General features: G+C 43.4%; 1 protein-coding gene across 1 annotated transcript in view; it reads right to left on the bottom strand.

Moving 5' to 3' along the window:
* Positions 1-536: 536 nt before the first annotated feature.
* LOC124048663 (lysosome membrane protein 2-like) overlaps positions 537-24817 on the bottom strand; it is a 65623-nt gene continuing 41342 nt past the window's right edge. The window contains exons 8-12 of the mRNA XM_046369669.1: positions 13252-13370; positions 12906-12979; positions 12671-12722; positions 10696-10848; positions 537-4632 (exon numbers count right to left, since the gene is read on the bottom strand). Of these exons, the coding sequence (XP_046225625.1) occupies positions 4525-4632; positions 10696-10848; positions 12671-12722; positions 12906-12979; positions 13252-13370 (506 nt within the window). The 3' untranslated portion in view covers positions 537-4524. The remainder of the gene's footprint in view (positions 4633-10695; positions 10849-12670; positions 12723-12905; positions 12980-13251; positions 13371-24817) is intronic.

Raw genomic sequence — 24817 nt, 5'->3', positions numbered from 1 at the left:
GAGGTCCACGATGAGGTCTCTCCCTCAGTATATTAGCACATCAGCAGCAAAGACCTTATTTTTCTAACTCTTTTCAGCCTCCAGAACACGTTGAGGGAAGAAAAAGGGATGTTTGGAGGATTTTTCAGACATTTATCCAAACAGGAGACAACTTGTTCCAGTTGTTTTTGTGATGATGGGTGGTACCTCTAGGTTGGTACACACAGGGCCTCAGTAATGCTCCAGGTGTAGTATAGCTCACTCTAGTCCAGCCCATGGCTATAGGCTGGTAGTGAATATCGCCAAGTGTCTTCTCAACCAAGCCCCGTGACCACTTAATCAAAACAACAAGCCATAAATGGATTAGGATTAAGCCTCACAGTCACTATGGCTGGCCTCTGTACTGAATATATGGATGAAGGATCTAATAAAGGGCAACACATAGCAGAAAGAAATATACATTGCTGTCAGAAAGTATTGATACCCCTTGACTTATTCCACATTTTGTTGCATTACACCATCCACACACAATACCACATAACGACAAATTAAAAACATGTTTTTAGAAATGTTTGCACATTTATTGAAAATGAAATATATACATATCTCATTTACATACATAAAGGGCACTTTTCGGCATTTGCTGTATGATCAATGAGAAACTCCATATTGCAAATATACGGTCCGTTACTAGACGGCTGCGAATGTTTGTAAAATTTGCCGATGGTGGTGGGCCGTGCACCGGGGCCAGATCTTGTGGGAAGTCATTAAACGAAGTCTCTCGGACATTCAGTTTGCGTTTATTAAAATGTTCAAATTTTGGTCATTTTTCCGCTGTCCCGGTAAATTCCACCAGATAGCGAATGGAATCTTATTGCAAATGTACAAAACATCACCAATCACGACATGGCCCTTTCTCCTAAATGGAAAAGACTAAACTTGGTGAGCATAGGTTTGGACTAATGGGCTGTTAGCCCCGAAACAAGATGACGTCGAGGCCTCAACGCTTTTTGAGTTAATTGTTACGGGAATTCAATTCCTATATGTTTTAATACCCAATTAAATTATACACTCTGTCCACTCCTAAGAATTTGTAAGACTCTTATTTGCATAAAATGGACAGAGACCAGTCTCTAAATCAATCTGTAGTGTTTATTCTCGAGAGTACTGAACACGATACAGTTTACCACAGGTTATAAAGTGAAAATTACGTCGTTAGTGTTCAAACTGTCCCGTCTCTTCTCCCACCCTGGTACAAAGGCAGTATCTCAAGCCTTCCCACATCGTCTCCCTACCAATTTAATATAATTTATGACCGAGCCAAGGTCTTCCTGTGTAGATAAGCATTCTAGCCAGTCTGACGATAAGTTCATTTATTTCTACCAAGGAACAGAGTCATTGTTTTAATTCTTGATTATATTTACACACATTATATTCAGTACTAAGATTAAAAGAAAATTCATACATCTATACAGTAACATAATATTATTCTGATTAGTCAGTCCTGATTGAAATGTATACATAATTAGTCATTATTGATAAAAATCCCTTAAGATTCAGGCCATTTTTCTGGGATTAAAGGTCAAAAATGAAAATACAGTGCTAATTTGACCGCTTCACATCAAAGTACATGAACCTACGGTGTAAGGAAAAAAAGAACCAGACATTTATCTATCATAATGTAAGAGAAATCGTACAATGTACAAATGTGTTTTTTCCCCAAGAAATTACAGATCCAGTTGCGGCATGTTCAGATGAATCCGTTATGGTGGGTTTCAGAACTCTACGTGATTTCTGTGATTTTCTGTGATTTTTCTGAAATAACACTCAATCATTCAACCCTCTGTAAATAAGTCAGTTCTTAACGTAAAAGACTTAAAACTCAAAAATCTGTAAGAGCCTACCCCAAGGAGGATATGTGTTCACTTTCAGTTTCCTGCGTCAACCGGAAGTGCCTTAAATTGGGTCATAGGGGCTGTTTCGAAGGGTTAAAAAGATCACATCTTTCCAAAACTTCATATGTGTGATTAGGCAACCCTCATGAACTGTAATCAGGCATTTCACCCAACAGAAAAGAAAAAACACACACACACACACACACACACACACACACACACACACACACACACACACACACACACACACACACACACACACACACACACACACACACACACACACACACACACACACACACACACACACACACACACACACACACACACACACACACACACACACACACACACACAGCAAGGATGGAGAGACACAGTGCGGGGCTTAAAGAAACACATAGCCATCAGGAGCATTCCTGAGGTCCTCCCAATCTGTGCAAGCGTAACCTTGACCGTGTGGCATTAACCCTTAACAGTGAAAAGAAGGTGTTTACATCAAACAGTTTGCAATGACTTCTCTCCCCATAGGAATACATTGCCTGCTCCACGAAATTCAACCTGAAGCCTATGTGGGTTATGAATGCCTTATGAACGTGTCTTCGATGACAATTCCTCAGGTCGCTATGAGGTCTACCTGTGTTGATTCTAAGCTTCCTGGATCAACCGGAAGTGGTTAAAATCACCCTAAAGGTGTTTTGATGTACAAAACCTGTAGTTTGTGAAAATGACTGCATTCAACCCTGTGTAAATCAATCAATTCTTAACGTAACGACTTTAAACTCAGGATTCTGTAAAAGCCTACCCCAATGAGGATATGTGTTTACTTTCAGCTTCCTGTGCCAACCGGAAGTGCCGTAAATTGGGGTCATAGGGGCTGTTCGGAAGGGTTAAAAAGGTCAGATCTTTCCAAAACTTCATATGTGTGATTAGGCAACCCTCATGAACTGTAAATCAATAATTTCTCCCAACAGATGTCAAAGAAAAAACTCTCACACACACACAGACAGCAAGGATGGAGTGACACGGTGCAGGGCTTAAAGACACACAGAGCCTGCAATGGCATTACCATACTCTCTAGGCTGTGCCGAGTTCAACGAGATGCCCAGCTTGACCGTACCTCACTCGGTCTGAGCGCAGTGACCGTGATAAAAGTAAAAAGGCCCATAATGAAACCTGGCCCTAAATTTCAAATGTCACACACATACATGTAACACTTAAAAATGCTCACTGTCACGGATCCCTCTGGAACTTTCATTGCGCACACCTGGCCCCTATTCCCACTGATTGTATTTGTATGTATGTGCCATTTGTTCACCATAGTGGTGTCGATTATTGTTACTATGTCCGTTGGTGCGTGTGAGTACCTGTGCTGTGTGTTTTGGCTTTCGTGCCATTCTGGATTGCGCAGATGATTACGGTCTCGTCCAATGTGTTAATCATTGTGTGCATGTGTTATTTATTTGAGGTACTCCTCGCTCTTTTGTTTTGGGTTTCTACCCTGTGTTGCTTAACGTGTTTGTTTGGTCTTTGTCCCAGTGCCTTTACATGGCAGGGCGTAATTTGGGCTTAACAAAAAAAACTATTACGCATTCCTGAGCCCGTCTCCCGAATCTATTCATACCAACGTGACACTTGCAACCATATCACCACTTACAAGTTCATAGTGAAGGTAACCTGTGTATTAGGTATGGACAGAGATATTTTCTGTAACATATTTTATAAACATAGTTAGACTTCATTTTCGTTCCTTACATATTTGAACTTATTCAACCAACCAACTATCAATTTAATCAGTGCATTAAAAACGTGATAAGCTGTAGAAATGTAATAATTAGAACATTAAAAAAATTGCAGTGTTAATATGAATCCAAATTCATAAAAAGGACATCCTCAATAGAGAATTCTACCACTTCCTTGAGCTTCTTTGACACTCATGGGTAGAGAATTATACTACATTTTAATCCATCCCATGATGCACAAGGGCATAGTTCCTAGCATAGTACCTAAATGAGTATACATACACCTTTAGGACACACACATGGAGTAGGGCTGGTTTCCCAGACAAATATTAAGCCAGGTCCTTGGACTAAAAAGCTGTTTCGATGGAGATTATCAATTGAGAAGGACTAGGCTTGATCTGTGTCTGGGAAACTGGACCATAGTGATCAGCTGGATTCAAAAAACATGTTCCCTTCCCTTGCCATCTCTAATCATGCAATATAGCGATGGCTTTACTTAGCCCTCCACCATACTGATTTCATCCATTCAATCAGGGGAAGAAGGAAGGAAGGTTTTTTTTGTTACAGGATATTGTATTTTTATGTACATTATATTACAATGAGATTAGAAGTGAATAACAGGTATCAAACAGTTGAACTTTTAGAGAATGTCTGAAACAGCAGGTCAAAGGGTCACGTGTATTATCAACCAATATTACAGGGACTCTTGGAAGAATAGCCTCCATTGTGGGTTAAACGAGATCCAAACAAACAAACAAATGGGGAGATATCACAATACTAGTGTAACTTGTGTCACATTGATCAAGACTATAACTTTGAGGCACAGAAAGGCAACAATTCAACTCTGAACAGCAACTCACACACAGTAGATCTGTGAATCTCAACAACAACAAAAACGTCCCATTCCCTCCTCAAGACTTTTCAATAATTGGAGTCATGCCAATGTAGGTGCTGACATTTTTTTCGTCACCCTCCTTGTTTCTCACAGGAGAATAAGATGTGTCCTCCTTTGTTGTCATCTATAGATGGAGAGAGTTTAAGGAGGGAGAGAGAGAGTAGAAGGAGGGAGGGAGGGAGGGAGGGAGGGAGGGAGGGAGGGAGGGAGGGAGGGAGGGAGGGAGGGAGGGAGGGAGGGAGGGAGGGAGGGAGGGAGGGAGGGAGGGAGGGAGGGAGGGAGGGAGGGAGGGAGGTTACAGAATACAATATTAGTGGCAAGACATTGGACAAAAGAGCTTTTCAGGATCATAATCTTTCAGATACAGTATTTGTTGTCCAATGGCGCCGGAGGAGAGGGCTGCATCCTAACAAATTATGTGTGTTATTTCGCGTTATTTGTAACTTTTGTACATAATGTTTCTGTCACCGTCATTTATGACCCAAAATAGGTTCTGGATATCAGGACAGCGATTACTCACCTCGTACTGGACAAAGATTTTTTCTTTAACGAGTTGGATGCAAAGGATTTACTTCAGACATCCGACAAGGACCAAATCCCTGTCATTCGCATGAGAAAGACACAGAGATATCGGGGACTAAGGTCGAGGTGCCTTGTAAGGATCCGACGGCGAGTGGGCAATCTGCCTCTATCATCAGTCCTATTAGGCAATGTACAATCATTGGACAACAAAATAGATGAACTACTATCATGAAAATCCTACCAACGGGATATTAAAAACTGTAGTATCTTGTGTTTCACCGAGTCGTGGCTGAACGACGACATGGATAAGATACAGCTGGCGGGTTTTACGCTGCATCGGCAAGATAGAACAGCTGGGGTCTTTATGGAAGTCTCGAGTTTTTGCTCACCTGAGGTAGAGTATCTCATGATAAGCTGTAAACCACACTATTTGCCACCACAAACTGATGCTGGCACTAACCACACTCAATGAGCTGTATAAGGCGATAAGCAAACAGGAAAACACTCATCCAGAGGCGGCGCTTCTAGTGGCCAGGGACTTTAATGCAGGGAAACTTAAATCCATTTTACCAAATTTCTATCAGCATGTTAAATGTACAACCAGAAGAAAAAAACCTCTAGACCACCTTTACTCCTACAAAGCTCTCCCTCACCCTCACCCTCCATTTGGCAAATCTGACCATAATTCTATCCCGAATCCTGCTTACAAGCAACAACTAAAGCATGAAGAGGATTGTGGACTACAGGAAAAGGAAGGACGGAGCACTCCCCCATTCTCATTGACAGGGCTTTAGTGGATAAGGTTGAGAGCTCCAAGTTCGTTGGTGTCCACTCAGGAAACCCAGATATAGATAGCTAGAGTCACAGATGTTTATTGACCCAAACAGGGGTTAGGCAAAAGACAGGTCAAAGGCAGGCAGAGGTCCGTAATCCAGGGCAGAGTCAATAAGGTACAGAACAGCAGGCAGGCTTGAGGTCAGGACAGGCAGAGGTTTGTAAACGGGTCAGAGTCAGGCAGGTACAGAACTGCAGGCAAGCTTGGGGTCAAGGCAGGCAGAATGGCCAGAACCGGGGAAACTAGGGAACAGCACTTGAGAAAGCACTGAGAAGGGAAAACACGCTGGTAAGACCTGACAAGACAAGACGAAACTGGCAACAGACAAACAGAGATCACAGGTGAAAATACACTGGGGATAATGAGGAAGATGGGCAACATGTGGAAGGGGGTGGGGACAAGCACAAACACCGGTGAAACAGATCAGGTTGTGACAACAGCTGCACCATCGAGAACATCCTGACTGGTTGCATCACCGCCTGGTATGGCAACTGCTCGGCCTCCGACCGCAGGTCACTACAGAGAGTAGTGCGTACGGCCCAGTACATCACTGAGACCAAGCTTCCTGCCATCCAGGACCTCTATACCAGCTGGTGTCAGAGGAATGCCCTAGAAATTGTCAAAGACTACAGCCACCCAAGTCATAGACTGTTCGCATGGCAAGTGGTGCCGGCGCGCCAAGTCTAGGTCCACAAGGCTTCTTAACAGCTTCTACCACCAAGCCATAAGACTCCTGAACAATTAATCAAATGGCTACCCAAACAATTTGCATTGTCCCAACCCCCCTTTTACGTTGCTGCTACTCTCTGTTTATTATCTATTCATAGTCACTTTAATTCTACCTACATGTACATATTACCTCAATTACTTTGACTAACCTGTGCCCCCGCACATTGACTCTGTACCGGTACCTCCTGTATATAGCCTTGCTACTGTTATTTTACTGCTGATCTTTAATTATACATTTTTCTACATTTTTACTTATCTATTTTTTACTCAACACTTATTTTTCTTAAAACTGCATTGTTGGTTAAGGGCTTGTAAGCATTTCAATGTAAGGTTGTATTCGGTGCATGTGACGAATGCAATTGTATTTTATTTGACCTATGTTATGCTGTACAAAGGTCTGGTTTTCTGGATACAGATTAGGCCTAGTCTTGGACTAAAAAACTTGGTCAATGGAGAATCTCCACTGAAATACCCTCTTAGTCTAGGACTAAACTTAATCTGTGTCCGGCACAGGAAGCTGCTGAGGGGAGAACGGCTCATAATAATAGCCGGAACGGAGCAAATGGAATAGCATCAAACACCTGGAAACCCTGTGTTTGATGTATTTGATACCATTCTACTGATTCCGCACCAGTCATTACCACGAGCCCGTTCTCCCCAGGTAAGGTACCACCAACTTCCTGTGGTGTCCGGGAAACTTCCTCAAAATAGTTTAGCTTTCAGGATTATCACTAATCAGATTGTTAACATATCAACATACAGTGGGGCAAAAAAGTATTTAGTCAGCCACCAATTGTGCAAGTTCTCCCACTTTAAAAGATGAGAGATGCCTGTAATTTTCATCATAGGTACACTTCAAAAAAATAAATCCAGAAAATCCCATTGTAGGATTTTTAATGAATTTATTTGCAAATTATGGTGGAAAATAAGTATTTGGTCAATAACAAATGTTTATCTCAATACTTTGTTATATACCCTTTGTAGGCAATGACAGAGGTCAAACGTTTTCTGTAAGTCTTAACAAGGTTTTCACACACTGTTGCTGATATTTTGGCCCATTCCTCCATGCAGATCTCCTCTAGAGCAGTGATGTTTTGGGGCTGTTGCTGGGCAACACGGACTTTCAACTCCCTCCAAAGATTTTCTATGGGGTTGAGATCTGGAGACTGGCTAGGCCATTCCAGGACCTTGAAATGCTTCTTACGATGCCACTCCTTCGTTGCCCGGGCGGTGTGTTTGCGGATCATTGTCATGCTGAATGACCCAGCCACGTTTCATCTTCAATGCCCTTGCTGATGGAAGGAGGTTTTCACTCAAACTCTCACGATACATGGCCCCATTCATTCTTTCCTTTACACAAATCAGTCGCCCTGGTCCCTTTGCAGAAAAACAGCCACAAACCATGATGTCTTCCATTTCCTAATAATTGCTCCCACAGTTGATTTCTTCAAACCAAGCTGCTTACCTATTGCAGATTCAGTCTTCCCAGCCTGGTGCAGGTCTACAATTTTGTTTCTGGTGTCCTTTGACAGCTCTTTGGTCTTGGCCATAGTGGAGTTTGGAGTGTGAATGTTTGAGGTTGTGGACAGGTGTCTTTTATACTGATAACAAGTTCAAACAGGTGCCATTAATACAGGTAACGAGTGGAGGACAGAGGAGCCTCTTAAAGAAGAAGTTACAGGTCTGTGAGAGCCAGAAATCTTGCTTGTTTGTAGGTGACCAAATACTTATTTTCCACCATAATTTGCAAATAAATTCATTAAAAATCCTACAATGTGATTTTCTTCTCTCATTTTGTCTGTCATAGTTGAAGTGTACCTATGATGAAAATTACAGGCCTCTCTCATATTTTTAAGTGGGAGAACTTGCACAATTGGTGGCTGACTAAATAATTTTTTGCCCCACTGTATTTTATTCAAAATAGTGTATAATTTTTATCAATCAATAGCTAAAACATAAGAGAGGATTATGAGAAAGTGATCATGCTAATTATACATGTAGGAAGGCAATGACATAAAGAATCAAGAATAAGCAATATATCTTAATGATAAAGGGAAGAATTATGTAGGATTATTAGGATTTACAGGAGCTGAATAGAGAGCTTCGCCAAAAACAATATGTTTAAATTTATTCTGAACAGAAACATAATGGAAGCACATGCATACAGTGTACTCTTACAATGGTTTAAGATGCACTGGTTAAGACATTTACTGAATCATGGTGGCATCATAGTTAAGAAAATTATTAGTTACACACACATGTTAGTAATTTAGCATTGTGTTAATGGGCGTCTTCAGATAACTGGAAACTTGTAAAAACAAAAAGAAGGTAAAATCATAACTTCAGTGATCTTCAGGTCAGAATGTCAGAGCTTTAGAAAGATGCCAGAGTTTCTGATTTGTAAGTCCAAGTTGGATGGAGGTTCAAACCGATTGAGGTGCTCTATGCAACACCCTTAACCTTTTAGGGATAGGGCTGTCTACTGCCCCCGCTGGAGTAATTGCGTGCCCATGGTAAACATAATTATTTTTTGTCAAAAGTTGCTAATATATGCAAATAAAAAATATTATTGAATAGAAAACACTCTAAAGCTTTTAAAACCGTTTAAATTGTGTCTCTGTGTAAAGCAGAACTCTCAAAATATGCATTCTCCCAAACTATCTCTTCTCATCAGAAAACTTATGCCACCTTTGACGTCATCGCAAACACCCTCCCCAAACAGTTACAGCTCCAGGAACAGTCTCCACGTGTTCAGCGTGATCTCAGCTTTCAATAGGGCTTGTCATTGTGAGAAACGCCCGCTCGGGAGAGTTTGAGCACGCGGTATGCTCCCAGTCAATCAAAAACAGCTGTCACTTTTCTGTGCGCAGTGGTCAAGTCCTCTCTTTCTTCCATGATCGATTGAACGGTGCCTGTGTTTCTGTTTGTTCTCAAAATTGCTGTACACCTTTATAACATGTTAAAGCTTGATTATGAAGTTAGTTTGACAAGTTAACTAGACATATAATATATCATTTCAAAGTTTTGGTGCGCAACCACTTCAATTTTGCGTAAATTTCGACCGAAATGTGGGTATTTTGAGAACCGAAAGACTTGAAAACTAAACGCTGGTTTGGTAAGTATAATCCCTTCCAGGTCGTTTGATGGAAGAACAACAGAGGTAAGGGAATATTTAATGTATTAATTTGGGGTTTATGTCGACTCCAAGATAGAGGAGTCATTATGCTACTGTGGGAGCGCCGACTCCATATTATAGTCTAGTGAACGCAAAATGTAACGTTAAAATTAAATGTAACAATGCAATTGCATTTAGAAGAAGTGTATCTTGCTATACATATGTAAAACATGCATATTTAGTCAAAGTTTATGATGTGTATTCCTTGTTAGCTGACGTTATCTGCCGGGGCTATCGTCATTTCTCAGGACATTTGGGTAGCATTTTTTGAACGATGCATCATTGTAAACAGAGATTTATGGATATATATAGCATATTATTGAAAAAAAATGAATGTACTGTGTAACATGTTATATTACTGTCATCTGATGAAGATTTCAAAAGGTTAGTGAAATGATTTTTCTTTTAATCCTGCGTTTGTTGATTGCATATTTTTTCCTACTTGGCTATGCTAATGAGCTATGTCTGCGGTAGTGGTTTGACATAAATATGTGCTATGTTTTCGCCGTAAAACATTTTAGAAATCTGACTTTCTGGCTAGATAAACAACTTGTTTATCTTTCATTTGAGCTATTTTACTTGTTAATGTGTGGAGGTTAAATATTTTTAGGAATATTTCTTGCGTTCCCTGCGCCACATTCCAGCTGGGGGGGGTGGGGGCGCGTTCCCAAATGGGAACTGGTGTCTCTAACAGGTTTTAAACAATTCCCTTAAGAAAGGGGAAAATATCACTTAAGGGAAACACTTAATATGTTTTATCCAACCGAGCCCAGGACTTATTCTTGACCATGTGACTTGACCAGGAAAAACTCTGGGCCCTAACTATAGTATATTGATTCAAAGACATGTTGTTCTGTTTCTACCTTACCTCACATCTCCCTCGGCTAAGCCCTCAACACTCCCACAGACACACAGGTCAGTGGTACCTTCAGTTTGCGTTCACAGACGATGAGGCAGATGAACACGAGTAGCAGCAAGACCCCCAGACCAACAATGATGAGAGGGAGGTTGGACACCAACGTCACCATCAGCAACAGCTTTTGGAGCTTCGCAGCCGACGTGTCGTCTATCACCACCGTCTGAAGAAGGGGGTAAAGAAGGTGCAGAATATATCAGCACAGACAGAGTAGACACTGTAAACTCACTGACAATGTACAGTCGTGGCCAAAAGTTTTGAGAAAGACACAAATATTAATTTTCACAAAGTCTCCTCCCTCAGTTTGTATGATGGTCATTTGCATATACTCCAGAATGTCATGAAGAGTGATCAGATGAATTGCAATTAATTGCAAAGTTCCTCTTTGCCATACAAATGAATTGAATCCCCCCAAAATATTTCCACTGCATTTCAGCCCTGCCACAAAAGGACCAGCTGACATCATGTCAGTGATTCTCTCGTTAACACAGGTGTGAGTGTTGACGAGGACAAGGCTTGAGATCACTCTGCCATGCTGATTGAGTTTGAATAACAGACTGGAAGCTTCAAAAGGAGGGTGGTGCTTGGAGTCAATGTTCTTCCTCTGTCAACCATGGTTACCTGCAAGGAAACACGTGCCGTCATCATTGCTTTGCACAAAAAGGGCTTCACAGGCAAGGATATTGCTGCCAGTAAGATTGAACCTAAATCAACCATTTATCGGATCATCAAGAACTTCAAGGAGAGTGGTTCAATTGTTGTGAAGAAGGCTTCAGGGTGCCCAAGAAAGTCCAGAAAGCACCAGGACCGTCTCCTAAAGTTGATTCAGCTTTGGGATCGGGGCATCATCAGTACAGAGCTTGCTCAGGAATGGCAGCAAGCAGGTGTGAGTGCATCTGCACGCACAGTGAGACAAAGACTTTTGGAGGATGGCCTGGTGTCAAGAAGGGCAGCGAAGAGGCCACTTCTCTCCAGGAAAAACATCAGGGACAGACTGATATTCTGCAAAAGGTACAGGGATTGGACTGCTGAGGACTGAGGTAAAGTCATTTTCTCTGATGAATCCCCTTTCTGATTGTTTGAGGCATCCGGAAAAAAGCTTGCCCGGAGAAGACAAGGTGAGCGCTACCATCAGTCCTGTGTAATTTCAACAGTAAAGCGTCCTGAGACCATTCATGTGTGGGGTTATTTCTCAGCCAAGTGAGTGGGCTCACTCACAATTTTGCCTAAGAACATAGCCATGAATAAAGAATGGTACCAACACATCCTCTGAAAGCAACTTCTCCCAAACATCCAGGAACAGTTTGGTGACAAACAATGCCTTTTTCCAGCATGATGGAGCACCTTGCCATAAGGCAAACGTGATAACTAAGTGCTTCGGGGAACAAAACATGGTCCATGGTCAGGAAACTCAGGAAACTCCCCAGACCTTAATCCCATTGAGAACTTGTGGTCAATCCTCAAGAGGCGGGTGGACAAACAAAAACCCATAAATTCTGACAAACTCCAAGCATTGATTATGCAAGAATGGGCTGCCATCAGTCAGGATGTGGCCCAGAAGTTAATTGATAGCATACCAGGGCGGATTGCAGAAGTCTTGGAAAAGAAGGGTCAACGCTGCAAACATTTACTTTTTGCATCAACTTCATGTAATTGTCAATAAAAGCCTTTGACACTTATGTAACGCTTGTAATTATACTTCAGTATTCCATAGTAACATCTGACAAAAATATCTAAAGACTAAATCTAAATGCAGCAGACTTTGTGAAAAGTAATATTTGTGTCATACTCAAAACTTTTGGCCACGACTGTACTATCTGGGGGTGTCACTTACAGCACAGCACCCTGTAAAGGGATACAGTACAATCAAAATGGATAGGGTTGTCATTGCAAATTTGCGTTCAGTGCTCAGATTTAAAAAAAATGTAATTAAATGTTATATTCTCCCAAAGTTGTATGTTTTTGTGTAGTCGATGTGATCTTACCTCATTGATAAACATGACAGGGAAGATAGTCTCATTCAGGGATTTGGTTTTCCTGTGAAGGAGAAGAGATTGTAAGAAAATCATTCAACAAAGAAAGGAGAAATAATATAGAAATAATTGGTGGTTGTGAGATGGAAATCATTAAACAATGGAAGGAAATCATATAGAAACAATGATTATAAAAGCCTTTAGCTATTTGAACTTGGGTTGTGGTTGTGGATTTGTGATATCTCACGGGAAGCCAGAGATTCTGTTGATGAGGATATTGATCTGAGCCTTCTTACTGGCACGGATAGGAACACCAGTGGTCTGGAAGTGTAGAAAAACACATACACACGTTTGATGAGCCATGTGAACTGCAGGTGTTATGCTCAATGTACTAGATACATGATTTATGTCTAGGTTAAACATGAATAAATATAGGCTGGTAGGTTGGGAACACTATTTAATGTTTTACAGTTGGTGCAATTCTCTATTCCACATTTGTGACACTAGGTGGTGCAACAATGCATTTTAAAGTTGATTATCTATTCTACTCTAGGGCAGACCCCCAGAGAAGTGAACACTAGAGGGTAGTGTACCGGGTTCAGGTCCAGGTAGGTCTGGTGGTGCTCTCTCACAGGACTCAGTCCTTCAATGGCGTTAGTGTACTTTTCTTCGCCCAGGTAGAAATGAGGGAAAGACACAACCACTGGAGCACCTGGAGAGCAATGGTGTTCAGTGCAGTTTCAGTGCAATTGTTTTTCATGATCACCACCTTATTTCTATTACAGCATATTGGATGACTGTCACTCATATTCCATTCATCCAGTTAAAAGAAACAGCGATAGGTTTAGGCTTCTACATGATACTCAAATATTCCCCATACTCATCATGAGGTTGCTACAACCTAGCCTATGAATGAAAGTTTACAACGTAGGTGCACACAGGTTAAGAGACAAATTTGATTTGTCAGACAGTGACACATGGACAGACAGTGACAATCAATACCGTCTTACACACTATTGCCTGTATCTAGCTGGTATTGGGTGTAATCATTAGTCCAACAGTTGCAAACAATAGATTCTATTGGACAAATTCAGGTACGTTTATCCCCGTTTTGTTCAGTTTGCTTCTGTTTAAGAAACATTTTCAACAGAATCGGCAGAATGAATACATATGTGACCAGGCGAATAAACCTTTCCAAACCGCAACATACAGCCTACATCGTTGTCACCATATTATCTAAAGTAATGTCATAGCTAATAGAACTAACGTGTTAGTAAACCTGCTACAATCATGCAGTAACATTACAGTGTACAGTCAGTAAGCAGTTACACCGGCGTGCTCCAGTGGCAATACATTTGTAAAACCAAAAGCTTACCTTAAATTAGAAGAGTTCCAGTGTTGTGTTGGATAGTCATAGCCAGGGTGTTTCAGTAGGCGTAACTAGCTAGCTGCATTTTCTAGCTAAGTAAGTGAAACTGAAAGTGGAAAAAAATGACACTCTCTCTCTCTCTATTTCTCTCCTGTTTCTCCTTCATTTAGGAAAAAATGAATTTGTTCAAAACTGTTCAACTATGTTCTACTATTCACCACATTTTATGCACTGCAGTGCTAGCTAGCTGTAGCTTAAGCTTTCAGCACTACATTAATTATTCTTTGAACCATGTCAGTTCATGCTGCAAGAGCTCTGATAGGTTGGAGGACGTCCTCCGGAAGTTGTCATAATTACTGTGTAAGTCTATGGAAGGAGGTGAGAACCATGAGCCTCCTAGGTTTTGTATTGAAGTCAATGTACTCAAAGGAGGACGGAAGCTAGCTGTCCTCCGGCTACACCATGGTGCTACCCTACAGAGTGCTATTGAGGCTACTTTAGACCTTCTTTGCAAAATAGTGTGTTTTAATAATTTATTTGGTGACATGACTGTATTTGGTATAGTTTATCTAAAAATGATAACTTTTTTAATGTTTCAAAATAAAAGAAATATGAAATTCACTGAGGAGGATGGTCCTCCCCTTCCTGCTCTGAAACTCTGATGACGAAGTTATCAAATGCGATTGGATCCTCTTGTTTGCAATATATTAGTGGAATATGTCAAATGTGAATGGGCAGCAAAAGAAACAAACCCTTGAGATGCAGCTAATATTAGATCAACACACAGATGGCTCAGGATTCACAAGACCAATAAAACTACATCCTAAACAGTGTAGTTGTCACGACTTCTGCCGAAGTCGTTGCCTCTCCTTGTTCGGGAGGTGCTCGGCGGTCGACGTCACCGGTCTTCTAGCCATCATTGATCCATTTTTCATTTTCCATTTGTTTTGTCTTGTCTTCCCACACACCTGTTTTCAATCCCACTCGTTACCTGTTGTGTATTTAACCCTCTGTTTCCCCTCTACTCCTGGACGTCTAGATCGGGTTCTGGTTGTTCCATCCTCCCGCACCCTCTCTCCCGAACCTATGGAATTGGGAGGGATGGTGCGCAGGGAGACTGGAGGGGGTTCCCGCTCGAGCACCATTCATGGCCGCAGAGGGCACACTGCTGGTTGGTGCCGGGTTGGTTCCTCTGGGAATAGAGAAGGCAGGGCACTCTGGCATCACCCCAGGTGAGTAGGCACCATTCTCATCCAGATCCCTCTGTTGCACTAATGTTTGTCTCTGCCTCTTTTCCTGATTTTTCCCTGCATTCCAAGTATAAGGCGCTAGTAGATTCAGGCACGGCTGGAAATTTCATTAATAAAAGTTTAGCTCATAGTTTAGGGATCGCTATTGTTTCTGTGGATATGCCTTTCCCTATTCATGCCTTAGATAGTCGACCATTAGGGTCAGGGTTTATCAGGGAGGTCACCGCACCTTTGTGTATGATAATGCAGGTGGGTCAGAAGGAGAAGATTAGTCTTTTCCTTATTGATTCTCCTGCATATTCTGTGGTGCTAGGCCTACCCTGGTTAGCTTGTCATAACCCCACTGTTTCTTGGCCACAGAGGGCTCTCACGGGGTGGTCGCGAGACTGATCAGGTAGGTGTTTAGGGGTTTCCGTTGGGGCTACTACGGTGGAAAGTCCAGACCAGGTGTCCACCTTGCGCATTCCCCCCGAATATGCAGATTTGGCTCTCGCCTTCTGTAAAAAAGAAGGCGACTCAATTACCACCCCATCGACGGGGGGATTGTGCGATAGATTGGTCGCCTGTTGGCGCATGATCTATATGTCAAGTCTGAGAAATGCCTGTTCTTCCAACAATCCATCTCCTTCCTAGGGCATCGGATTTCCACTTCAGGAGTTGATATGGAGAGCGACCGCATTGCAGCCGTGCGTAATTGACCGACTCCAACCACGGTAAAGGAGGTGCAACGTTTTTTAGGGTTTGCCAATTACTACCGGAGGTTTATCCGGGGTTTTGGTCAGGTGGCTGCTCCCATTACCTCACTGCTAAAGGGGGGCCTGGTGCGCTTGCAGTAGTCGGCAGAGGCGAACAGGGCTTTTGGACACCTGAAGAATCTGTTTACCTCGGTGCCTGTGTTGGCTCATCCGGATCCCTCTTTGCCATTCATAGTGGAGGTGGACACATCCGAAGCTGGGATAGGAGCAGTGCTCTCTCAGCGTTTGGGTACGCCACTGAAGCTTCGCCCCTGTGCTTTCTTTTCGAAGAAGCTCAGCCCGGCGGAGCGAAACTATGATGTGGGGGACCGGGAGCTGTTAGCTGTCGTAAAAGCCTTGAAGGCATGGAGGCATTGGCTTTAGGGGGCTAAACACCCTTTTCTCATCTGGACTGACCACCGCAATCTGGAGTACATCCGGCAGGCGAAGAGACTGAATCCTTGCCAGGCAATGTGGGCCATGTTTTTCACTCGTTTTGTGTTTACTCTCTTACAGACCAGGCTCCCAGAACGTTAAGGCAGACTCATTGTCTCGGCTGTGTGACACAGAGGAGCAGTCCATGGATCCCACTCCCATACTCCCAGCTTCATGTTTGGTGGCGCCAGTAGTGTGGGAGCTGGACGCGGACATTGAGCGGGCGTCACATGCAGAGCCCTCTCCCCCTGAGTGTCCAGCTGGTCGTCTGTACGTTCCGTCTGCTGTCCGCGACCGATTGATCTATTGGGCTCACACGTCACCCTCCTCTGGTCATCCTGGGATAGGTTGGACGATACACTGTCTTGATGGGAGGTACTGGTGGCCCACTTTAGCTAAGGAAGTGAGGATTTATGTTTCCTCCTGCTCGGTGTGCGCCCAGTACAAGGCTCCTAGACACCTGCCCAGAGGTAAGCTACAACCTCTACCCGTTCCTCAGTGGCCGTGGTTGCATCTGTCGGTGGATTTTTTGACTGATCTTCCACCTTCACAGGGGTTGCACCACGATACTGGTCGTTGTGGATGAGTTTTCGAAGTCCTGTCGTCTCCTCCCTTTGCCCGGTCTCCCTACGGCCTTACAAACGGCAAAGGCCCTGTTTACACACGTTTTCCGGCACTATGGGGTGCCTGAGGATATAGTGTCTGATCGGGGTTCCCAGTTCACATCAAAGGTCTGGAAGGCGTTCATGGAACGTCTGGGGATCTCGGTTAGTCTTACCTCAGGTTTTCACCCGAGAGTAATGAGCAGGTGGAGAGAGTTAACCAGGATGTGGGTAGGTTTCTGCGGTCTTATTGCCGGGATCGGCCGGGGGAGTGGGCGAAGTTCGTGCCCTGGGCAGAGATGGCCCAGAACTCGCTACGTCACTCCTCCACTAACCTTACTCCTTTTCAATGTGTATTAGGGTATCAGCCGGTTCTGGCTCCGTGGCATCAGAGCCAGACCGAGGCTACTGCGGTGGACAATTGGTTTTGGCGTGCTGAGGAAACCTGGGAGGCAGCCCACGTCCACCTTCAGCGCACCATAAGGCGCCAGAAAATTGGCACAGTCCGTCGCCGCAGTGAGGCCCCGGTGTTTGCACCAGGGGACAGGGTCTGGATCTTGACCCGAAACCTGCCCCTGCACCTGCTCTGCCGGAAGCTGGGTCCGCGGTTTGTGGAGCCGTTTAAAGTCCTGAGGAGAGTGAACGAGGTATGTTATAGGTTACAACTGCCCACTAATTACCGTATTAACCCCTCGTTCCATGTGTCTCTCCTCAGGCCGGTGGTGGCTGGCCCGCTCCAGGAGGCTGAAGTGCGTGATGTTCCTCCGCCTCCTCTAGACATCGAGGGCGTCCCGGTGTACTCTGTTCGATCCATTTTGGATTTGAGACGTCGGGCGAGGGACCTTCAGTACCTCGTGGACTGGGAGGGGTACGGGCCAGAGGAGAGATGCTGGGTTCCGGTGGAGGACGTGTTAGATCCTTCCATGTTATCAGAATTCCACCGTCCCCATCCTGATCGCCCTGCACCTCGCCCTCCGTGTTGTCCCCCGAGGCCGGTGTCAACGCGCTGCTGGATCTGCGCGTCGGGGGGGTACTGTCACGACTTCTGACAAAGTCGTTGCCTCTCCTTATTCAGGCGGGGCTCGGCGGTCGACGTCACCGGTCTTCTAGCCATCATTGATCCATTTTTCATTTTCCATTGGTTTTGTCTTGTCTTCCCACACACCTGTTTTCAATCCCACTCGTTACCTGTTGTGTATTTAACCCTCTGTTTCCCCTCATGTCTTTGTCAGAGATTGTTTTATTGTCAGTGTAGTTTTAGGGGGTATCGGTGCGCGTGGGGTCTTCGTACCCATGTTTGTTTATGTCTGTACATTTTTGTGTTATTGAGCATGTTACGTGGTCAATTATTAAAAGACTCCATTTACACTCTATTTTGACTCTCCTGCCCCTGACTTCCCTGCCACCTATACACACGACACTGACAGTAGTTCTCAGGGGGTAGGTGTTATGGGTGTAAGATGGCACAGTGATACCATCTGTTGGTAAACGTTCATTACAGCAACTCATGTGTTTTACCGGTGTGCTTGAGATACCCGGATGTATTGTGATGTACTGAACAAGACTGGTTACTCGCATCAATGCCTCTGTCTCGTCACTTAACATTCAAACAGCAGGGTCCTACATATGCATCACTGTTATCATTCACCAGAGCAACAACAAAACAACAAGATTTAAGGCAAAACATTATTGTATTATTATTGTATTATTTTTTTTTTAAAGACGGATATTATGAGTTTATCTGAGACCTGATGAGTATGTGCCTCCAAATGAGGCATCTCCAATGGGAAATCTAGTGAATCAGGAAGAGGTAGTGGGATAACCGTCATTCAAGAGCCCAGACTATGTTTAAAACCTATTGCTGCTGCTGACTTTTCCTGCTTTGTGGTACTCACTCTGAACTATACCATACTTAAGGCAAAATACTACTTGAATTTACAAGGCCACCTGGTCCTTATACTATGTTTTTGCCAGAATTTGCTGAATTCTTATCAAGCCTTGTAATCCTATATGACAAAATAGTAATTATAGATGATTTTAATGTACATGTGGACAATAGCAGTGATGCCCTGGGAATAGCAATTTCCTCTCTTATAGAGTATTTTGTCTTTGCTCAGAATGTATTGTGCCCACCCGCTGCCATAGCCATACGCTAGATCTAGCCCTATCCTATGGTATTGATATTTTAAATGTATCAGTCTCTCCTCAAAATCCTGTACTCTCAAACCATGTACTTAGAACTTTTTTAATTGAATTGATAGTCCGCCCTAGAACTGAACCTGGATTTTATTTTAGCAGCCTCGCAGAAATTATAGATTCTAGCATTAATACCACAATAGCATTCCTCCAAGCTTGAAGTATGCTGGCTGGCATGGCAAGACAGACAGCATCACAAATTACAAGCAAGCCTTAGGGTCTGCGCATGCGTCCTACTCCTACATTAATAGATGATAACAAATAGATTAGATTTCTCTTCAGCACTGTAGCAAGTCCCACATTGAAGCAGGCCCCAGCCTGCCTGAGCATTTTCTAGCCTCACCTGTAAGAGATTTGATGATTTTTTAAAATGAGAAAATTACTACAATTAGAGTTAAAATCTCAATGAAGTCATCTGATATGCCACAAACCCTACAGGAGTATGAGGAGATCACAGCTATTCTGGATTGTTTAACACCCCTGACTTGGTTGAACTCATTATGCACTCCAAGCCTTCCACCTGCCAACTTGACCCTAAACCCACGAAGCACGTCAAATAACTTCCCCCACTAATAATTGTAAACACATCTTTCCATACTGGAATAGTCCCTGAATCTCTTAAATAGGCTGTAATTAGACCTCTTAAAAAAACAATAGGCCAATCTCAAATCTCCGTTTCCTTTCTTAGATACTAGAGAAATCAAATCAAATTTTATTGGTCACATACACATGGTTAACAGATGTTAATGTGAGTGTAGCGAAATGCTTGTGCCTCTAGTCCCAACAATGCAGTAATAACCAACGAGTAATCTAACCTAACAATTCCAAAACTACTACCTTATACACACAAGTGTAAAGGGATAAAGAATATGTACATAAAGATATATGAATGAGTGATGGTACAGAACGGCATAGGCAAGATGCAGTAGATGGTATCGAGTACAGGATATACATATGAGATGAGTAATCTAGGGTATGTAAACAAAGTGGCATAGTTTAAAGTGGCTAGTGATACATGTATTACATAAAGATGCAGTAGATGATATAGAGTGCAGTATATACATAAACATATGAGATGAGTAATGTAGGGTATGTAAACATTATATTAAGTATCATTGCTTAAAGTGGCTAGTGATATATCTTTACATCAATTTCCATCAATTTCCAAAAGTGGCTGGAGTTGAGTCAGTGTGTTGGCAGCAGCCACTCAATGTTAGTGGTGGCTGTTTAACAGTCTGATAACCTTGAGATAGAAGCTGTTTTTCAGTCTTTCGGTCTCTGCTTTGATGCACCTGTACTGACCTCGCCTTCTGGATGATAGCAGGGTGAAAAGGCAGTGGCTTGGGTGGTTGATGTCCTTGATGATCTTTATGGCCTTCCTGTGACATCTGGTGGTGTAGGTGTCCTGGAGGGCAGGTAGTTTTCCCCCGGTGATGCGTTGTGCAGACCTCACTACCCTCTGGAGAGCCTTACGGTTGTGGCTGGAGCAGTTGCCGTACCAGGCGGTGATACAGCCCGGCAGGATGCTCTCGATTGTGCATCTGTAGAAGTTTGTGAGTGCTTTTGGTGACAAGCCGAATTTCTTCAGCATCCTGAGGTTGAAGAGGCGCTGCTGCGCCTTCTTCACGACGCTGTCTGTGTGGGTGGACCAATTCAGTTTGTCCGTGATGTGTACGCCAAGGAACTTAAAACTTACTACCCTCTCCACTACTGTCCTGTCGATGTGGATAGCGGGGTGCTCCCTCTGCTCTTTCCTGAAGTCCACAATCATCTCCTTTGTTTTGTTGACATTGAGTGTGAGGTTACTGTCCTGACACCACACTCCGAGGGCCCTCACCTCTTCCCTGTAGGCCGTCTCATCGTTGTTGGCAATCAAGCCACTGTAGTGTCTTCTGCAAACTTGATGATTAAGTTGGAGGCGTGCATGGCCACTCAGTCGTGGGTGAACAAGGAGTACAGGAGAGGGCTCAGAACACACCCTTGTGGGGCCCCAGTGTTGAGGATCAGCGGGGTGGAGATGTTGTTACCTACCCTCACCACCTGGGGGCGGCCCGTCAGGAAGTCCAGTACCCAGTTGCAGAGGGCGGGGTCGAGACCCAGTGTCTTGAGCTTGATGACGAGTTTGGAGGGTAGTATGGTGTTAAATGCTGAGCTGTAGCCGATGAACAGCATTCTCACGTAGGTATTCCTCTTGTCCAGATGGGTTAGGGCAGTGTGGTTGTGACCTATTTGGGCGGTAAGCAAATTGGAGTGGGTCTAGGGTGTCAGGTAGGGTGGAGGTGATATGGTCCTTGACTTGTCTCTCAAAGCACTTCAAGATGACGGAAGTGAGTGCTACGGGGCGGTAGTTGTTTAGCTCAGTTACCTTAGCTTTCTTGGGAACAGGGACAGTGGTGGCCCTCTTGAAGCATGTGGGAACAGCAGACTGGGATAAGGATTGATTGAATATGTCCTTAAACACACCAGCCAGCTGGTCTGCGCATGCTCTGGGGATGCCGTCTGGGCCTGCAGCCTTGCGAGGGTTAACGCGTTTAAATGTTTTACTCACATCAGCTGCAGTGAAGGAGAGTCCGCAGGTTTTGGTAGCGGGCCGTGTCAGTGGCACTGTATTGTCCTCAAAGCGGGCAAAAAAGTTATTTAGTCTGTCTGGGAGCAAGACATCCTGGTCCACGACGGGGCTGGTTTTCTTTTTGTAATCCGTGATTGACTGTCGACCCTGCCACACCTCTTGTGTCTGAGCCGTTGAATTGCGACTCTACTTTGTATCTATACTGACGCTTAGCTTGTTTGATTGCCTTGCGGAGGGAATAGCTACACTGTTTGTATTCTGTCATGTTTCAGGTCACCTTGCCCTGGTTAAAAGCAGTGGTTTGCGCTTTCAGTTTCATGCGAATGCTACCATCAATCCACGGTTTCTGGTTTGGGAATGTTTTAATCGTTGCTGTGGGTACGACATCATCAATGCACTTTCTAATGAACTCGCTCACCGAATCAGCGTATTCATCAATGTTGTTGTTTGACGCAATGCGGAACATATCCCAATCCAAGTGATCGAAGCAGTCTTGAAGCGTGGAATCAGATTGGTCGGCATTGAACAGACCTGAGCGCGGGAGCTTCTTGTTTTAGTTTCTGTCTATAGGCTGGAAGCAACAAAATGGAGTCGTGGTCAGCTTTTCCGAAAGGAGGGCGGGGGAGGGCGGAAGTTAGAATAGAAATATCCAGGGTTTTACCAGCCCTGGTAGCACAATAGATATGCTGATACAGTTTAGGGAGTCTTGTTTTCAGATTAGCCTTGTTAAAATCCCAAGCTACAATGAATGCAGCCTCAGGATATGTGGTTTCCAGATTGAATAGAGTCAAATAAACTTAGTTCAGGGCCATGTGTCTGCTTGGGGGGGAATATATACGGCTGTGATTATAATTGAGGAGAATTCACATCACTCCAGTTACTCTGTGACGCATCAGTCTGATTTTCGATTTTAAGGATCTTACTCCTAACTTTTAAGTCACTGCATGCCCCTTCTTATCTGACAGACATGCTTGTTCCTTACAATCCAGTGAGGGCGCTCCGCTCCCGGTTCCCAGATGCAGAACCAAGGCGGGGGGCGGAACATTCTCTATTAAAACACGTCAGTTGTGGAATAGCTTGCCCTGTCAGGTAAGAGGGGCAAACACCATTGAGGTTTTTAAACCACTATTAAAAACACACCTCTTGAGCCGGATTTTAATAATAGATATTTTTGCTTTCTATGTTCTTCTATTATTGCTTTACTGCAAAGTGTGTTGCAATTCTAAATGCACTTTGATTTTTTTTTTTTTGAGTTTGAGTTAGTGGTGGTGTGACTAAAATGCTAGCCACGGTCACCTGAGAGAATGGGCATTAGCATGGCAAGCAAAAGACTTCATAACACAAGAGCTTTGTCCCAAATGGCATCCTTATCCCATATAATGCACTTTTGACCACAGCCCACGGTGTCATTTTGGAGCATATACAGTTGAAGTCGGAAGTTTACATACAACATAGCCAAATACATTTAAACTCAGTTTTTCACAATTCCTGACATTTAATCCTAGTAAAAAGTCACTGTCTTAGGTCAGTTAGGATCACCACTTTATTTTAAGAATGTGAAATGTCAGAATAATAGTAGAGAATTATTTTTTTTCAGCTTATATTTCTTTACATACACTCAATTTGTATTTGGTAGCATTGCCTTTAAATTGTTTAACTTGGGTCAAATATTTCGGGAAGCCTTCCACAAGCTTCCCACAATAGGTTGTTGGCCCATTCCTCTTGACAGAGCGGGTGTAACTGAGTTATGTTTGTAGGCCTCCTTGCTTGCACACGCTTTATCAGTTCTGCCCACAAATTATCTATTGGATTGAGGTCAGGGCTTTGTGATGGCCACTCAAATACCTTGTTGTCCTTAAGCCATTTTGCCAAAACTTTGGAAGTATGCTTGGGGTCATTGTCCATTTGGAAGACTTGCGATCAAGCTTTAACTTCCTGACTGATATCTTGAGATGTTGCTACAAAATATCCACGTAATTTTCCATCCACATAATGTTCAATCCTCATGATGCCATCTATTTTGTGAAGTGCACCAGTCCCTCCTGCAGCAAAGCACCCCCACAACATGAATGCTGCCACCCCCGTGCTTCACTGTTGGGATGGTGTTCTTCAGCTTGCAAGCGTCCTCATTTGTCCTCCAAACATGACGATGGTCATTATGGCCAAACAGTTATATTTTTGTTTCATCAGACCAGAGGACATTTCTCCAAAAAGTATGATCTATGTCCCCATGTGCAGTTGCAAAATGTGGCGGTTTATGGCAGTTTTGGAGCAGTGGCTTCTTCATTGCTGAGCAGCCTTTCAGGTTATGTCGATATAGGACTCGTTTTACTGTGGATATAGATACTTTTGTACCTGTTTCCTCCAGCATCTTCACAAGGTCCTTTGCTGTTGTTCTGGGATTGATTTCTACTTTTCGAACCAAAGTACGTTCATCTCTAGGAGACAGAATGTGTCTCCTTCCTGAGCGGTATGACAGCTGCGTGGTCCCATGGTGTTTATACCTGCGTACTATTGTTTATACAGATGAACGTGGTACCTTCAGGCATTTGGAAATTACTCCCAAAGATGAACCAGACTTGTGAAGGTTTCCAATTTCTTTTCTGAGGTCTTGGCTGGTTTCTTTTGATTTTCCCATGATGTCAAGCAAAGAAGCACTGAGTTTGAAGGTAGGCCTTGAAATGCATCCATAGGCACACCTCCAATTGACTCAAATGATGTCAATTAGCATATGAGAAACTTCTAAAGCCATGACATCATTTTCGGGAATTTTCCAAGCTGTTTAAAGACACAGTCAACTTAGTGTATGTAATCTTCTGACCCAATGGAATTGTGATACAGTGAATTATAAGTGAAATAATCTGTCTGTAAACAATTGTTGGAAAAATTCCTTGTGTCATGCACAAAGTAGATGTCCTAACCGACTTGCCAAAACTATAGTTTGTTAAACCTTCTTCAGGATCAGTGGGTCCCCCATGGGATGGTTGAGCTAACGTAGGCTAAT

This window comes from Oncorhynchus gorbuscha, linkage group LG11 (assembly GCF_021184085.1).
Source record: "Oncorhynchus gorbuscha isolate QuinsamMale2020 ecotype Even-year linkage group LG11, OgorEven_v1.0, whole genome shotgun sequence".
NCBI classification, from domain to species: Eukaryota; Metazoa; Chordata; class Actinopteri; order Salmoniformes; family Salmonidae; genus Oncorhynchus; species Oncorhynchus gorbuscha.
Note: the sequence above shows the minus strand (reverse complement) of the source record. Positions and strands in the feature narration are given on the sequence as shown.